Source organism: Aspergillus chevalieri, chromosome 1 (genome assembly GCF_016861735.1).
Source record: "Aspergillus chevalieri M1 DNA, chromosome 1, nearly complete sequence".
In the NCBI taxonomy this organism is placed as follows: Eukaryota; Fungi; Ascomycota; class Eurotiomycetes; order Eurotiales; family Aspergillaceae; genus Aspergillus; species Aspergillus chevalieri.
Window position 1 is genome coordinate 617,355 of NC_057362.1, and position 18,339 is coordinate 635,693.

The window sequence follows — 18,339 nt, forward strand, 5'->3', positions numbered from 1 at the left end:
ATCTGTTGAGCTACCTAATGGCAGCACTCACCGTGTTGAAGGAGTTGGGTCTATTTATCTACCAATTGGAGAACGCATGGTAGAGTTGAAGAACACCCGACATGTCCCTACTTTGCATACTCGCTTATTATCCTTCAACCAGCTTGAAGACCAAGGCTTTCATATCAAATTAACTGACGATAAGCCTTACCGTTTCCGGATAACCACCCCTGATAAATCATCATCTTTTCTTATTTCTCGGACAACAGCTGGAGGCATGTTTGATAGTCTAGAGAGTGAGAAAGGAGTGATAAATGTTGTAAATGATGCAAATGACCGGCTGGAAAATAAAGCGCGTAATTTGACGCCAAACCGGCCACCACCAGCATCTATTGAGACATGGCATCATCGCCTATCTCATATGAATCAGCATGATTTGCAATACCTCCACCGAGTTGGACGAATCAATATTCAAGGGAAGAAGCTTCTCCCTACCTGTGATTTTTGTCGACGAGCGAAGACCACCCGACGTTTGGGTAATGGTCCTACCCCTAGGGCCACACGCCCCGGTCGACGACTACATGTTGATATCTTTGGAGGCGGACAAACTCTGGGCCTGCCATCAGATGACGACGTTCCGCCAGCAAATGGCAAATACAAATATGTCATGATTTTAACCGATGACGCGACGCGGATGAGATGGACTATCCTTTTGGAGAATCGTGCGAATCCCAATCACCACATCTGTAACCATATGGATTTTCTTCGACGTCTTGGTTACGAAACAGCCTACCTGCGCGGTGATGGCGAGTTCTTCAAGAATCCACGTGAATGGGCAGGCATAAAGACAGAGCCATCAGCTCCATACTCACCCTGGCAAAATGGTGTCAGCGAGAGAGGAATTCGGATCATTTTGGAAAGAACAAGGGCAGTTTTATACGCCTCCAGCCTACCTCGCCGATTTTGGCTAGAGGCCTTGATGGATACCACCCAAAAGGCCAATTATTTGCCCACCTCAACACCTCTTTTTAACGATCCGACCCCGGACGGCAATATCTTGAATGAAAATATCAAGAAATCTCCCTTTTACATACCCGCTGAGGCGTGGGAGAACCGTCCAATGGATATCTCCTATTATCGCCCATTCGGGGCGAAGATATGGTATCATCGTCATGGTACTGAGAAACCAACTGACAAGATGGATACACGCGGAGCATATGGCCTACTTTTGGCCAATCTATCAAGTACAAATCAGTTAGTATGGAATACTGACAAGGATTCGATAATCCATGTTACAAATGGAAAGGTAGATGAAGGGGATATCTCACTTACTGATCCAACATTCACTCCCCAACCTACCTCACTCGCTTCCTCGACCAATGAGACAACTCCTCCAACCCGACCTTATTCAGACGACAATCCACCCAATGACGGCATCATGATACGTCCTGCCAAAGGCTTCATAGCCTATGTCGCCGGCGCCACTTCTCGTGATATCCCGAGAACTATGAGACGCGCCTTGGAGCGAAAGGATAAGGATAAATGGCTTAAGGCCATGCAGCGTGAATTCTCCAAACTGCAGAGCAAAGAGATATTTGAGCTGGTACGAATTAGCGATGTCCCAAAAGGAAAGCGGATTTTTCCGGGAAAATGGGTGTATGATAGTAAGGAGGACTACCCACCTGACGATGAACGGTCCTATAAGGCCCGATGGGTAATACTTGGTAACCTGGTTGAGAAAGATGATATGCAGTATGACTACTGCAAATATGCCCCAGTGGTATCCACAGCGGTTACCCGGCTACTTTTTGCTTTAGCCGCTGCATTCGGATGGAGATTGCGAAAACTCGATGTCGCTGTAGCCTTTTTGAATGGCAATCTGATAGATGAGATCTATATGCGGCAACCATATGGGTTTGAGCAAGGCGAAGGTCTGGTATGGCGGTTGAAGAAATCGATATATGGCCTGACTCCGGCCGCACGTATCTGGTATGATACTCTTACCGCTGCACTTCATCGCCTAGGCTTTCGTACATGTTCGTACGATTCAGGCCTATTCATCCATCAAGAGCGTCGACATCTGTATATCACCACTCACGTCGACGATTTTCAGCTCGTCGCCGAACGCGACGAAGATATTGAATGGACGAAGGATGCTCTAGCTAAAGAGTGGGAAATCAAGGATGTTAGCGATATGACGTACTACCTTGGCATGGAAGTGGAATTCGTCAATGGACATATCAACTTACTTCAGCGCGAGTTTATCAAGGATCTTATTCAATCATTTGGGCTTGACAACGCTAATCATCAAACAACACCTCTACCCCAAGGATTTGAGGTTGACGACGAGCCTGATAGATCCATAATCACCCGTGAATACCAACGGGGAACCGGTAAACTGCAATGGCTTGCAGTTAAAACTCGCCCTGATATATCTGAAGCGGCAGGAACATTAGCCCGCTTCAACACTGCACCAACGAAGAAATGCTGGAACGGCCTCTTACACATCATGCGTTACCTCAAGGGGACAATGAATGATGGCCTTACCTATGGCCCTGCCTCAACATCATCAACAACTAACTGCTTGCCAATCGGTTACTCGGACTCTAACTGGGCTGGTCCTAACTCAGGCCGGAAGTCAATTGGGGGGTATATCTTCCTGTACGAAGGATCCCCTATATCCTGGCAATCAAAGCGCCAGACATGCGTTGCGACGAGCAGCAATGAAGCCGAGTATATGGCAATATCAGAGGCATCAAAAGAAGCTTTATGGCTTCGCCGCGTGTGTATTGAAATGGACGTGGCTACCCCAGAATCCCCACCTATCCTCCTCCACACGGATAGCGAAGGCGCCCAGGCGTTGGCGTCAACAGAGGGAACGAAGCGGTCGAAACACATTGATGTACGCTATCATCATATACGGGAACTACAATCATTGGCCCTGGTTAGCGTCGAGGGAATACGATCCCAGGATAATCCAGCTGATGGACTTACCAAGATCCAGAGCACACCAAAGCATAGACATTTCCTTCACCTCATCAATATGGATCGCATTCATCTACATCCTACTTCGGATGGAGAATAGATGAAGGAAAGATCGAAGTGCTCGAGGATGGGCAAGCAACAACTTTACGTATCCTCGATTTTCTTGACACGGTATTTCAGCGAGTCTGTTATTGGCCGACTATTTTGTCAGTTATTTGGTTTTCTGTTGATCTGCTTGATTTTGTATGCGATCATCTATGTATTTAGAGCTTTTGATCCGGGCTTCAGCTCGTTCGAGGGGGGGTGTTAGTACCCAGCGGGTCACGTGCCTCACCGCCCTCGCTTTCTGCCCGGTAGTTATAGTTAGCCTTAGCCGATAGGCCACCAACCAATCAACCATCCATCACACACCAAAAGCACCAAGATATCACCTGATATCCCAAAGGGGAAAGTGACTCTTCTCTCCGCACTGTATCTTCTCCTCAGCTTCATCTCATGCTTATTCTCTCAACTACTCTCGTTTTTCTTGTCTTGCAGCATACTCTCAAGCTTACCTCAGCTTTTCGCTCTTTACCCCTTCCTGATTCTACAGTCTGTAGCGAGCCAGGTTCGATCCTGGCTTGTCAAATTTCCTCGCCATGTCGGCTGCGATCTCTTCAGTCGTCAACCCTCAGAGCCAAAGTGCTCGTCAATCGGCACGCCAGACACGAACGAATCCATCGCGAACCTCCAAGACTCTTGGCCGCTCCTCGTTTGCGTACGGTCATGGCTCGATGAGTGACGCTCCTCCGACGCCCACCATTCCACACGGGTTTTATCCTGCTCTCACCCATTTCACCGACGCCATCACGGCGCTCCCGCGAGAATTCCGGCGTCATAATTCGTTGCTGAAAGAGGTGGATGCGAAGGCATGGGCTCTAGAAGAGAATCTTCTGCAGCTGCTCAAGGTCTCTTCGGAGTCCCAGGCTGTGCAGCATCCTCCCAATCCGGCGCCTATCGTCGCGGGTGTGATCCGCGAGGATGTTATGCGTCAGGTAGATCTCTATTATACACTACAGGAGAAAAATATCGATAAAAAAAATGGAACTGATAGAAGTCGCATCTACAGGATCCCTCGCAACCACCTGAGTCGCCGGAAAGCAAAAATCGTCGTCTCCTTTTTGATCGCGTACGACACACCCTTTCGGACCTGATGATGACCGCAGATGAAAAGAACCATGTGATTTCCAACGCCAACGACGAGCTGGATCGTCAGGTCGCGCGTCTTGACACAGTCTTCCCGTTCATCGCGGGTGAGATCAGCGATGAGTCTCGCCTGGGCAGCCTCACCCACTGGGCCTACTCGAATCGCAATACCGCTACAAAGACCACTACCAATGAACGTCCTCGTCGCGAAGTAGCGGCAGCTAAAGAATTGGCGGAGGCAGAAGCTTTCTCCCGGAGTGAGGCAAGACGGGAAGCAGTCCTGGCACGCAAGCATCGCCGCGGTCACGCGGATTCTGAGTTTGATGACACCCGTTCTGGTTCTCGCAAGGGACATAGTAGCAAGGCGCGAAGTGGCGCTGCGACAGGGGAGCATGCGGCAGATAATGCGGTCTCCGGTAGTACGGCGACCACGAAGCGTCGGAAGGTTGAACGGCCAACACCTGCAGAATCCAGTACTCCAATGGAACGAACGGCGAGCGGTGCCGGTAGCACTGCTGGGCGAGCCGGTTCTAAGGACGCTCAAGATCTTGCCAAGAAGAGATCGCGAGCTCCTAACTCAGGTACGGCCGCAGCACGCAAGAGGTACGTTCTTTGTCCACTATCACCTTTTCATTCAATAACGTGTCGCAGGAACACTACTGGTATCACCGCGGCCGAATCTCCTATATTAGAACCACCCCCCGTCATCGGGACCTTCAATGCGCCACGAAAGACGAGTCCTGTATCTACTACGAGTCGACCACAATCCTCACGTGCACCACAAAACGGTGCGCAGTCTGTCAATGGACGGAATAGACCATCATCTGCCACATCAAACCGTGTGACTGACAGTACGTTCCCTGGACCTGGACCAACCCTGGAACTTGCCCTTTCTAACGCGGGCCTCGCCGTAGATAAAGGCATCGAAGCCAAACCAAGCTCCAGGGATACACCTGCCAAGATGGATCCTGTTGTTCCTGGACTTGTTGGTGCGGATGTACAACGCAGAGAGACAGAGTGTGACGCGGGCAATGGCACTACGTCCAGGATGCCAGTATCAGGTACCAAGCGCGAGGACTCAGACAGGCCTGCGGAATCAGTGGAAACAGGCGAGTCGCCAGCTCCGCCCCAGTCCAACTCCGGATCCAAAGGCCGATCCTCCAAAACATCAACCCCTGTCCTCCAATCCTACGAACCCGCACAACCACGCGTACGACCTACTCGAAGTACAAACCCTGCACCCACTACTTCCGCCAAACGGTCCCACAAGAAGAACGGGGGCGCAGCAGTTGTACCGCCTCCGCCATCTGAGGAAGAAGAATCGATGCACGAGGGCGACGATGAAGACGAAGAAGGCGAGCCGCGGTATTGCTACTGTAACGAAGTTAGCTTTGGAGAGATGGTTGCGTGCGATAATGATGCTTGTCCGCGGGAGTGGTTCCATTTGTCGTGTGTTGGGATGACAAAGCCTCCTGGGAAGAACGGTAAGCCAGTCCCTTTGCTTGTAACAATTGCGTGTCTGTATGGATGTGGGCTAACGGTACCAGTCAAATGGTACTGCAACGAATGCAAGGATAGCATGCGGCGGAGTCGGAGCGGGAGGTAGTTGTCGTACAGGTAGGGTACAATATATTGATAGACTGATTTATGTACATTTCGGAATGTTATATGAATATTGCTATTTCAACATAAATTTCAGCGCAGAGATAGTGAAAATAAGAAAAGAAGAAAAGAAAAAGTGTTTTCTGTCTTGAAAGACAGAAAGATGAAATGCAAAAAAATGGTCCCGACGAGGGTCGAACTCGCGACCTTGGCGTTATTAGCACCACGCTCTAACCGACTGAGCTACAGGACCAATTGCTGAATAGGCATTCCCTTTAGTGTCTGACAGGCTAAACAAGTATACAGCCACCAAAATAATCACACTGCTAATAAAAGTACACACATAGCCAGATGCTAACCCAATTACATTAGAATCATTGACTACCCCTCTGCCTCTGTCTGCGCTCACCATCCCCATTCTCACTCGCCACCCCCGAAGCAGCCCCAGCAGCAGCAACCTCCCCCTCTAACCTCCTCCTCAAATCCTCAAATCTCCCCTCCTCCCCCCTCCTACTAACCCTTTCCCTCTCCCCAACAGCCCAAGCTGGAACCCTCCAATTCACACTAACGCCAGGGAGTACCTCCGCGCGCCATGCAAGCCCCACAAACCACCCCGTGACAGACGGGAGGAGCATATACGGAAACTGGGAGAGCGCGAGCTGTAAGGCGAGGAGATACGTTGTGGTTTTGTTGGAGAGGAGGAGGGTTATCCCTTTGCTTGGTGATTCGGTTGTGGTGGTGGAGGTGCCGATGCGGTAACGGTAGGTGTGGGGGATTAGGGCGTGGTATTGGGCGAGGAGGGCGAAGAGGGTTGAGACGGGACCAGAGGGGAGGTAGTTTATCATGTTGAAAGATAAAGGGCGGATGACGAGGGCTAGGAGGAGAGGCGGCAGTAGGGTTGTATATGGTAGTGTCGAGATGATGAAGGACTGTCGCATTGCGTTGCATACATTTAGCATCTTAACCATATATATCACCGCCATTGACATATACGTACCAGTAGCTTGCGTCTCCCCCACCCTCTCTCAACAACACGCAGATGATACACCAGAACCGCGGCAAAAAGCGCCTCCGTCGAGTTCGCAAAGCCAGCGACCTGCCATACTGCCGCACGCCAGAATTGCCCGTACTGCCAGAGATGCGGCGAGACGTGGATCGACGCGAGATGCTTGGAGTCGAGGATGGAGAGGAGGATTGAAGAGGCGATTGTGTAGATTAGCAGGTTTTTGGTGATGGGGGTGTTGGTTAGTCCGGAGGTGTACATTTTTGTCCGTCTTTTTTTCTGGGGGGAATTAAAGCCTGGCCGTGGCCGGTTGTTGTATGTACAAGTGCGGTGTTCTGTTGTGGTCGAGGTGGTCTACTTGAGGTCCACTGTGCACGTGCCGCGGCGTTTATGCATGGAAACATGGGTGCAAACGTACGTACAGTACGGAGTACATTAGGCTATCTAATAGTTACCCCTGGTAATGATTCATTAAATATATCCGACCCTCTCTCCATCTCCAGGACCGGGCCAGGGGAGATCATGTTCATGGATTGTCCACCACAGCATTGCAGATGATCAAGAGGAGCCGTGGACTAATGGGCGACATTTGTGGATTCGTGATTCGTGATTCTTCGTTCTGCCATGAAGATCACGGAATCGAGTGTTATTTTGCTTCTGATTCTACAATTTTGAGCGGTTTGCGGGGGAGGTTTTTCGCATTGACAGGCCCACCACGGAGGTGATTGTTGAGTTGGCCGAGGTTGATGTCGGGGCACTTCGTTTGAAGAGACTTGAGATTGAGTTTCGATTCATGGACTTGTTTGGGTGTATGTATTTGCGCTACAGGGTATATCTTTGTTTGTTTGGCGGAGTACAGAAATGGAATACAGACAACAAAGTATTATTATGAATGCGTGTATGTATCTAACTATGCAGGCGCGGGCGCATCCTTCATCTCCTCCGCCAACGCCTCCTTGTACTTCCCCAAAGCCATCTCCAACGCTCTAATCGTCGGCCCCAACAACTGATTCACCACCTTCTCCCCACCCGCAACACCCGCCAGATTCAACCTCTTCTTCCTTCCCGTCTTCTCCAGCATATCTCTCGCATGCTGCTTCCATCGCTCAACCTCCTTCTGTCGATCAGCTTCCGCGTCCGCAGCGACGGCCTTGATCCGCTGCAGTGCGCGGTTGAGCGATTCCACCAGCGAGGCGACTTCTCCCGCGCGGTCTGCGTTGCCGGATAGGAAGGCTTGCCAGAACTGGTGCAGGAACTCGGTGCTTGTGGCGTGGGTGAGGGTTAGGCGGTCATAGAGTGGGGGTGTGAGGCCGTACGTGCCTTCTGTGGAGGAGCTTTCGGTTTGGGCGCGGCGGTCGCGGATTGCGCTGAGGATTTGGGCGGAGGCTTGGTGGAGGTTGGGCTTGGAGCCGACTTGTTGGCGGGAGCGGGTTTCGTCTTCGTCCTCGTCCTCGTCTGGTTGGACTAGGCGGCCTAGTTGTGCGGTGCCGTCGTCTGGTAGTTGTTGCTGGAGTTGCGTGCGGAGACCGCCGAGTACTTTTTCAGGATCTTGCTGTGAGATCAACCGGCTCTGCTCTTCTGCTGCGTCCTTGGCTTGCGTGAAGAACCGGCTTTGGTCCCGGACGTTCAACAAGACACGGCCCTGCTCCTCGTCGCCTTGTAGATCTCGTAGCTGTAACTCATTATACGTCTCTTCGTCCATGCCTACCGGGGCCGTAGGATCTCGATCTGCCGGCGCAACACCAGCCATAATCTTCTCACTCAGACTGTTCAGTGTCCGGATAATAGGCACCTTGTCCACACCTGACGGTCTCATATCCAAATCCGGTCGGTTACCCCGTCGCTGGCTATGATTCACCTCGTTACCCGCCAAATTCAAAAACTGAGGAACATGCGCATCGCGCTGCCCAACATTCTCATCTTCCAAAAGATACTTGTCCAGAACAGCATCCGTAGCATCATTCTCAGAAACCCGCTCCCCACGCAACTTCTTAAACAACCGACTCTGAAAAAACCTCGACCAAAACTGCTGCTCCGTCAACTTGGGCACATTCTCATCATACACCCGCTTCACAAGCGGATGCTGACTGAAAATCAACTGAATCTGCTCCTTGCTAATATTCAGCTTTGTCACATTCTCCTCCGTCCGCGGCTTCAGCGTTGAAAGCACATTGTACGACCCCCGCAGCTGCCCCCGCTCGATCGCATGCGCCCGCAGCAAATGCAACCGCGTCGACCAGAACTGCGACGCAAACTGGCCCGTCGTCAACGACTCGGGCTTCGTGTCGAGCGATTCAAAGAACATCCGCTTGAGATTCGGGTCCGCTCGTAACAGCGACTGCTGTAGCTCTGCGTCAGCTTTGAGACGGTTGTCGTCGTCCCAGGCGTTGCGACCCGTCCCTGCTGAGACGGCGTTCGCCATGGCCATGGCCGCGGACATGCTGCCATCGCGGGGTGGTGGTGCGGGAGTTCCTCCGGGGGTGGGTGTGGGTGTGCTACCTGAAGGCTGCGGAGCGGTTTTTGTGGCTTGGATGGCGGAGCTGAGGGCGTCTTTGATGGCGTCAGCCTCGGGGCGCGCGTTGGCGCCGGCTGTGAAGGAAAATACGTATTGTTCGGGGACGCTGGCGTTCGGAGGCTGCACGAAGATCTTCAGCATGACTTTGGGATTACTCGCGGGCGTCTGTTGCAGATCTAGCAAGAGTCAGCTTTGTTCGCCTTCGAAGGGATTCATTCCTCTTTGAAGCAAACGTAGAATGTCCGTACTTGTGATATGGCCAACAGGCAACGTAATGGTCCCCGAAGCACCACCAGCCGCGGGAATCCACGAGACCGACTGGTGGTCTTGGGACATGGTCAAGGTGCCATCTTTCTTCTTGTACGTCGCCGACCCGCTCGGAGGTGCCATCGTCGTTCAAGTCGACGGCTTCCACTGTCCAGGGCGGCGTTGACGGATCCACCCATCGGGAGGGAAAAAGCCCCAAGGGAAAGAGAGAGGCACGAGAGGCAGATGAGATGAGCCTTTCCGAGCGGCTTTGGAAGATGGTTGGCGTCGTGGATCTGGAAAATGTCGCCGCGGCGGAAGCTTGGGTGGATCTTTGTAGCGACGGGCACGTGACTTATCGGAGTTCTGTAGTGGCCGAAGTATTACTTCTTACCCTACTGATAGCATCGCGCAGTTCAACGACACTTGTTAGAACCATATTGGGTCAGCATATCCATTAAACTACTCATTCACTAGAACATTCAACCAGGACCTCCAGCGAGACCTTGCCATGCACGAACCACGCCTGCTCGGTTGGTGAACGAAGGGTGAGCCTGCGACAGATCCACATGTATTCGTTGTTGCTTGCACGATTCGAATAATAGTTGAACGACTCCCATTCTCCAACTTTGATGACCAGCATTCTTAGAGGTGCGCAAATTCCAGCTACCGTTCAGTAGAGGAATCTCTCCTGCTCCCCAAACATGTAATTGAATATTCCCTTACAGAAGTCGGCGGAAATCTCAGGACCGGGCTGGGGATCGGACTGGCGAATACGCTGACCGGTCATGTCCCAAGCAGGATTCCGGACCGCCCGGAGTTCTGCTGGAGTCAAGGGGATATTCAAGACTAAGTGACGTAGCTTTTGGAGGCGCGATAATGAAGACAATGCATGATAGACCGACCCCTGTTGTCGTGGCAGGTTGAGGCCCAAACTGTTGAGATGAGGAAACCACTCAACAACTCTATCAATTTTATTGAATATACATTGCACTTCGCCATGGGGATTTTCTGGGTATCTAAGACCTGGGTATTGCAATCTCTCCCGCCGATTCGGTCGTATTTGCCTGCCGCATCTCCTACATTGGACATGGAGGCGCTTAAGTGAACCCTGATGATAATGTGCAAACGTTTCCAGGATGTCGAACGGAAAGTGATAACAAATGAATGTGGTCAAGCCTGTGATGCGTTCAAGGAAACGTTTGGCGGCCGCTACTGACTTGCTGGGCCCTCCTCCTTGAGACGCTCGTAGCTCGGTAGACTAAAGTAGGCCTTGTGCTTGTGCCGTCACCGCATCGGCAAAGACGGGTAAAATTCCATCAAGATCTTAGTTCAACAGAGCGAGATGACGGAGATGCTGCCATGAACACAAGAGCTAAAAATGGGCACCTGTTCGGGCGGTATGACCTTGTTGAAAAGCTGTATTCACCGCGGCTTTGGGAATTGATCCCCTGGCTCTAGATATAGCTGCTCTCGCACTGGATCATCCTCTTGTTGCCTCAATTTGAGGACTTGCAGATTGGAAGAGGCCTTGACGAGATGTGATTCCTGTAACTCTTTCTCTCGATCGCGACTACAACACGACCAAGCCAGCCTGAGTCCTCTCAGAGTGGCATGGCCTGTCACCAGTGCTTCATATCTTTCGGGTAAATCAGGGGAGTCGCATGCAAGATACGCAGAGGCATTAGGGTACCGCCGCCCAAACGAGCAGATCATTTAACATCCAAGACCTCCGGGTGCTTCAACTTGTTGATGAAGCTGTCAGTGTATGTATATATGTCAATTTTCTTTAAGCCGGAGCTTACGGGAAAAAAAAAAAAAAGTAGTTCGGGGATCTTCTCAAGAATGCTAACGCCAGTAATTGAAAGCCCCAATTCCCATGCACGCACAATTCCCGAACAGAAGAAAGAGGCCTTGGGTTCGCTTCGATCTATGGGATTTACCGGGGCTTATGTTCGCCATGCACATTCAATTGACAAAGAGCAGGGACAGACATATCTCATTCAACCTACGATAAGCAGCACTGAGACTCTTCAAGCTCGCGAAATCCTCCCACCGTAGCTGGAAGCAATGAGTCAGTTCATAATGGCAGTTAACACCGTCAGTGATAATGAAAGCATTAGCCTACCAATTCACAAATTTCTGCCCACAGTTCAGGAGGGAGCTCAGTCAATTATAGTCGACAATTCAATATCCAAAGTGAGATGAACGAGGAAGAGAATACGAAGGCGAAGGAAAAGAACGACCACTAGGGGCCCAAAACGCGCTAATACCTGAAAGTTCAGGTGCCCGATTGATTGCGGCAAGACTCATGAATCAACAGTCAATTATAAAAAAAGGGATTGAAATATCATAGTTAATTTAGAAATACACAATCGTTAAATCACAAATCCACGTCCCATAGTGGAAGATGAACCGTCGAACCCGATTGCGCTAAACGCCAGGGAACTCCAAACCGCAAACGATATAAAGAACAGAAAAACAACGGAGAGAACCATCATATAAAACGAAATGAGTAAAAAGACAACCATATCGTTAAAAGAGATATCGCCCGCTATGCACACGCTGAGCAAAAGACACGAAATCCTGAAGCCAACCAAATCATTGCCAACAAACACAATACCTTGTTTCCTCCGTTGAACGCTTGACTCCCATTATGATCCGCTCGAAATAGTATAAAAACGAAACCATATGCATCGAATCAAACCTTCATCTGAAAAGCAAAAACCATATCCGCCATTGTCGACGCGAAACACAACGCAAGGGTATTGGTATATATAGCTGTAATAGAAGCAGAGATCAAGTAATCCGTACCGTGAGTAACGCCTTCGCAGAAATTAAAGGACAACAAAAAAAAAAAAAAAGAGAGAGAGAGAGAGAGAGAGAGAGAGGAAAAGTCACTTTTTGAACATGTAATGTCCATAGATGCCTCCCACGTCTCCGACGGCAACGGGGATCTTTCTCATTCCCCACCAGCGGGCGCCCATTTTCCAGGAGCGAGACCCGTCGTCAGATAAGCGGGAGGGCATCGAGTCGGGGTCACGGACGTACCACCCACGTCGACCCAGTTCACGGATCATCCAGCCGGACGAAGACTTGGTGTTCTTGGTGCGCTCGCGCAAGGGAGCGATGATCTTGTCACCAAATTCAATGACCTGCAGGGGGTAGCTCTGCTGGGAGAGCAACGAACAGGCGTTGGTGTTAAAAATGGTGCCAATCGTCAATTGGGGAACCTTGTTGAGATCCATATAGGCCAGAGACGGAGGAGCCCATTCCGATGCCGGCGGGGCCGGAGGTTGGTCAATAGCCATTTGATCATCCTGCTCTCCCGTCAAGGGAGAAGGAGGAGGGGGAGACGGAGGGGTAAAGAAGGTGTTCAGATCTTTGGCGGTCAGATCGGCCGAACTCAACCCAAGCTCGTCCAGATGCTTGGTCAAGGGCAGGAGCAAGCGAGTATGCTCCGAGCTGACCTTGGCACCGCCCAAGTTCAAAGAGCGCAGCGTAGACGGCAATTTGGGAAGCAAGGCGTGGAGATGATCCTCGTCCAGAGTGCGGTAGCGGGTCGCATCCGTAAGCAGATTCAAGAAAACGAGCGAGCCGCGCACGGCAGGATGGGTGGTCAGGAAGTGGACCAAGGTGTTTCCACGTAGACGTGTGCAGCGGGACAAACTCAGGTGGGTAATTCGGGCGGTTTTCGGGATGGACAGAAGGGCCTCTTCGGTGACCAGGGTGTGGGTGAGGTCCAGGTGGGTGACGTTGACCAAGCGGGGAAGCAAGAGCTCGAAAGCTTCCGCCGACAGACTGCTGCACTCATGGAGCGAGAGGCGTTTCAAATTGGGCAGAGTCGGGGGAAGAGGCGAGGCGGTGGTCAAGGCCTCAAGGAAAAGGGTCGAGAAGGACTGGGTGGAACAGCCGCAGAAGTCGATGGCGTTCATGTTGGGCAAACCAAAGAACAACTTCTGCAGGATCTCGACGCTGATGTCACCTTCCACGTGCTCCTGGAGCAAACATTCCCGGAGGTTGGGCAAAAGATTCAAGCATTGCAGCAGGGTTCGGGAAGTAAGATTCTGAATCTCGGCATTCATCTGCTTGGTGCGACCCAGACCGACAGAGGTGAAGTGGGAGAAGTCGAGCCGACGGACAAGGGTACCGAGGGCGGGATACTGAGTCAAATGGTTGAGACCCTTGGAAAAGACAATCGAGTGGGGGAAGGTCATGTTGCGGTACAATACACCGAGGGTGGCAGCGTGCAACGTGCGGGAGGTCAAGAGGCACGCAACCAAGTCGACGTTCCGCGGCGTGTAGCCATTGGGAGGGATATCCAGCGCCAATTCGGAGATAATCACATCTGCCAAGCGTTAGCCTGAAAAATTAACACACATATTGAAGGGGGGGGAAACATACCAAGAACCTCCGGAGGCAGTCTCTCCAAGGCCGATGTGCGGCGCGGCGGCTGGGGTTCCTGAGGCTCCAACTGCTGGACAGGCTGCAATTGCTGGGGCTGCTGCCTCTGCGGTGGCTTCAATTCCTTAGAGAAGGAAGGACGAGCGTCACTCAAGGCGGGAGGGTTCTCCCAAGCCCAACCGCGAGTGTGCAGGTTCCCGAGCGCCCGGAGATCACTGTAACTCCGGCTCAGACTCTTCCCACCCAGGCGAATTTGCTTCCAGCCCAGAAATCCACCGCAGGGGCAGCAGAAGTCAGGGGCTTGCTGGAGCATTTCCGAGACGTTGGGTTTGGGTGGTTCTTCGTTCGGAGGGTGGTCGATGTGGGTGTCGACAAAGGACTGCGCAACGCCTTCGGAAACCATTAGTCTCCTTCTTTTGAAATTGTAAGCCCACCAACAGAAACTTACCGTCGACGTCTTCTTTGATAGAGCCAAACGAGTCACGGCGGCAACTGCTGGAGCGCGAACCGTCGGGAGAGGAGCAGTTGGAGGTCTGGGGCGATTCGTCTCGGGGAGAGTGAGGAACACTCTCCTGAGCAGCAGAATAGCCCGTGGGCGCGGTGGTGTAGCGGGAAAAGGAGGGTTTGTGGTGGTGGGAATCGCAGGCCGGAGCGACGGTGGCGGAGGGGGCGGCGGAGGAAGACATGGTGGGAGGGAAAAGAGCGAAGCGGAGGGGAGCTTCGACTCTTTATATTGCAGTGGGATGATTCTTAGTGGGAGTGTTTGTTGTTGTTATTAGTGCTGCCAGTTGTCGTACGCAGATCAGAAGAAGTAATACAGAAAAGAAGAGAAAAGAGTGTGTGGTGTGAGGGTCAAGAGAAGAAGACGAGGACCGGAGGGAAAAAAAAAAAAAAAAAAAAGCGAACGGGGCGAAGAGGGGCGGCGGAAAGTGTTAGTCACGGAAACGGGTGGATGAGGTCAATAGGCATAGACTATTATAGTAGTATTCCCTATTATGCCTAGTATCGAGTGCAAAGAACGAAGAACTCGCTTAACGAGCGAGGAAAATGCAGGAAATGCAGACAAAAAAAAAAAAAAAAAGCAGAAACTGCGAGAGCCTAAAGGGAAAGTAGAGGAGAACCGTGGGCCAAGTACCGATGTCCGGCGGAACAGCGTCGGAGATGAGAACGATCTCTACTAGTCCTACTACTGCCTGTATGTACTTGTATAGTTGTTCCGTCCAGTCATATCATGTATTCGGTAGTCTAACGTGAATATTGCTTTTTCCCCTCTAATACTGGACTATGACAGCGTGATCCCGTGATCTCCCCGGCAAATCACGCTCCTGCAGCAGATCCGTGGCGTGGCATTCCATGACATAATGCCAACTGTCAGCTGCACTATACAGTAGCATATACTACACATACTCAGAGTATACCAGAGTATACTGCTATTGATATAATAGTAGAATATCTGCTCAGCAATTCAACCGAAAATATTTCTACTACTTGGTCCATGGGGGGCCAAGCTAAGCTGTCTTGCCCGGATTGGGTTAGTGTCTTACCCCGGACCCAGCACCGCTTGGCGCTAACCGTTTTGGGAATCCTACAGATCAGTTATGTAACGATGCTACTGCCTTGTCTACCAGCTGTAGCCTATCCCCAGGCTAGACAGACTGTAACAGAGTTCTACACGCTCCGGTGACTAGTAACTTGGTTAGAGGACTTTTACCTCTTACATGATTCAGTATAAGCCACTAGCAGAGAGCTCTAAATTAAGCTATTCACCATAGTGCTGTAATGCAGCGGATCTCCGTTTGCCAAGAGCCAAGATCTCCAGGAGTTCCTCTATTACGCACAAGCAATCGCCCTACTCTACCGGTATACAGGCACAAGTAGGACAGCATCACTAAGTAAGTACTACTCCCTATTCGTATGGTAATACAGCCCCTGGCCAATGATTGCCCCATGTAAGTCAATGGCAAATATCGGCTGTCTCTGCCCCGCCGCCGTCGCTGATCACATGGATCGTCACATGACACCATAAGGTCACGTGATGCACATCCCAGCCCCTGCTGCAAGGGGATGAACGGGACACAGTTCTCCGCTCCTGGACTGAGCAAGGAATCTTGGCCAAGCTCTTAAATAACCCCCTTATCGCCGGGGGATCGCCTGATTTACCAGGTTGATCTGGCGTCTCCCGACCTCCGTCGGGATTTTACGGAAGAGTGCTACCCCTTGTATCGCGCAGATGAGACTGTGCTAGTATGCAGTATGGAGTGCTCTCTTACCTAATTATGCGCGTCGAGAGATTATGTTGTTTTTCTTGCCACCCCGCCTAGTGGGGTGCAGCGGGGAGGATGCGGAGGCTTCAAGAGTCCTTGCTCTTGAAGTGAGCAGTCGATGACCTAGGATATGACACTGATCTGGGACAAATCCGATCCTACTTTTCGGTTACAAGAAACTAAACATCTGAATGTCGAGGGGTAAGCTGGCTAGTTTCAATAATGCCCGGAAAAGACGGCGCCAGAGGAAACTGTTACGTGAGAGATCGAAATCCACTGGCTTGTCATGTTTGCATTTCTAATTGACTTCCTCTCCACGGCTAGAGCCGAAAATCCGGGGGTCATTTCCTGAATGATCAATTAATTCAAGACTCATGGCAATCTCCCCATGCCGGGGGATTAGGGCTCTCAGAGAATGGATACATAGCACGGACAATCGGCAATATATTCATGGTCATTGGTTACCTGAAAATTTTCAGCTTCTTGCAGATTGCGCGCGTAGGCCATGACACTCCTGGCTTGTCAATGCCGAAGAAGAAAACCAGTGCGATAGAAAAGTGCAAAGGTGCACCCCAGAGAACGAGTTTTGAATCGGCTGCTAACTTGCTCGGGTGCTTGGTATCCCTCCCTTTTTATGGAAACAGACTAGCCACATATGGTTAGCGTATTCCCAATTGAGGACATGAGCTGCTTTCGAAGAACTCCTCTATCTTTGTGTTCCGGTAGAGTGCGCTCACATTGTATCAATGAAGTCTTGCTCGTCTCATTGAGCCGTAAATATGGAACATGAGCTCCCACAGCCAACGCTATTCCAAACGTGTAGCCCACATGTCATTATAGACGAAGTCGTGGGCAATCTGTTTGCACGACGTTGTTTTGCCAACACCGGCACGGCCGCGAATAAGGATTTTCTTCTACCACCAAAGGTTCCGTTATCTGTTTTCCGGCCATCGAACAGTTTGGCCAAGTCCACGGTTTTCTCAGCGTTGGGTGCTTCAACCTTCAATCGTCTTGATTGGAAATTCTGAATCTCGGAAAGAACTTGGTCTTGTTTCAGTCCGGGCTCCGCCGGACTCGATGATTGAAAGGTTAATGTAGCATTCCCTCAGGCCTAACGGGTCTCTTGATTATTGGATGATTCCCAGGCGCTTGTCCTGTTCATGATACCTCGCGAGCTTGAGGTCGGCGTATATTGCTTTTACTGGCTGCTGTGCCATACTTCCTCTAGTAAGCTTGCAGGCGTTTCTATGTTGTGCTTCACTTTCTCGCCAAACAGTTTCAGTCCAGTGTAGGTTTCTCTTTCCAACTGCGAGTGAGCCGTGAAAATGAAAATCTTGATTTCTTCCGGCAGTTAATCCATTCAGGTCTGCCCATAGTTTGCCCAACTACGTGGATCCACTGCAGTTTGTATTCGTTCTTTGACGATGCTGACGCAGTTGATCCAGTTGTAACTCACGACTGTTCGATCTGCGCACTAAGTCCACAAAGAAGGCTTCATAGCTATCATAGCGCTTCTTTCCAAGGAGATCTTTCAGAATTTTACCTTTGCCTCGATCAACATGCTGGTGTAACGAAGAACAAGACGCCAAGTATTCTGTTTGGCGTCGGACCTGACTACGTCCGTAAATGCTTCATCGACTTTCTCGGACAGCAAAAGAAGTTCCTTGCCGCTGTTTACAATTCCCGAAAATAGCTTGAGTATTCGAAATATGCTGGGAATGGCATCCACGATCTTCTGAGGGTCCAGTGTGGCAACTGCACCAGCAAGTCTTGCCGAGGCTTGAATAAGAGCCCAGTTGTGACGGCGGAATGCTTGCCACTGTTTCATTGTCGTCGATCTTCAGCAAGCCATGGTACGCATAGCCCGGATCTAAGCCAGACGAGGTTTGTCGTCATCGCTCGAATTCTTCAGTTTTGCTAGCAGCGGGCCACGAAGATGCTCTCGATCAATACCCGCAATATGGAGGTCGACCATGGTGCCAATCACACACGCAATCATGCACACCAGATAATATTGGGCCACCAACGCTGCATCCCCACTAGTTTGGTCCAGTCTCCACCGGAGGCTATCAAGAACAAGCCCATGCTTTGCAGTTTCGGTAGTGAGCAAATTTGGCTCGACGGAGAACGATATCGAAGTTAGGCAGAAGCTTTTG

General features: G+C 51.0%; 4 protein-coding genes across 4 annotated transcripts; 1 reads left to right on the forward strand and 3 right to left on the reverse strand.

Annotated features, from left to right (window-relative positions):
• Positions 1–3,602: 3,602 nt before the first annotated feature.
• Positions 3,603–5,755, forward strand: ACHE_10208S (putative PHD finger domain protein (Ing1); the record flags this gene model as incomplete). Its single annotated transcript, XM_043276720.1, has 4 exons — positions 3,603–3,998; positions 4,073–4,752; positions 4,801–5,633; positions 5,697–5,755. 4 exons carry the CDS (start codon positions 3,603–3,605, stop codon positions 5,753–5,755), a joined length of 1,968 nt encoding a protein of 655 aa, XP_043131328.1.
• Positions 5,756–6,125: 370 nt separating this feature from the next.
• Positions 6,126–7,015, reverse strand: dscB (the record flags this gene model as incomplete). Its single annotated transcript, XM_043276731.1, has 2 exons — positions 6,126–6,680; positions 6,749–7,015. 2 exons carry the CDS (start codon positions 7,013–7,015, stop codon positions 6,126–6,128), a joined length of 822 nt encoding a protein of 273 aa, XP_043131329.1.
• A 649-nt stretch (positions 7,016–7,664) lies between these two features.
• TFB1 (TFIIH subunit TFB1 family protein) lies at positions 7,665–9,659 on the reverse strand (the record flags this gene model as incomplete). Its single annotated transcript, XM_043276743.1, has 2 exons — positions 7,665–9,445; positions 9,518–9,659. The coding sequence occupies 2 exons, from the start codon at positions 9,657–9,659 to the stop codon at positions 7,665–7,667; spliced, it is 1,923 nt and encodes a 640-aa protein (XP_043131330.1).
• Positions 9,660–12,412: 2,753 nt separating this feature from the next.
• Positions 12,413–14,605, reverse strand: ACHE_10211A (Leucine Rich Repeat domain protein; the record flags this gene model as incomplete). The annotated part of the gene is made up of 3 exons (XM_043276754.1): positions 12,413–13,863; positions 13,920–14,309; positions 14,368–14,605. 3 exons carry the CDS (start codon positions 14,603–14,605, stop codon positions 12,413–12,415), a joined length of 2,079 nt encoding a protein of 692 aa, XP_043131331.1.
• Positions 14,606–18,339: the final 3,734 nt, after the last annotated feature.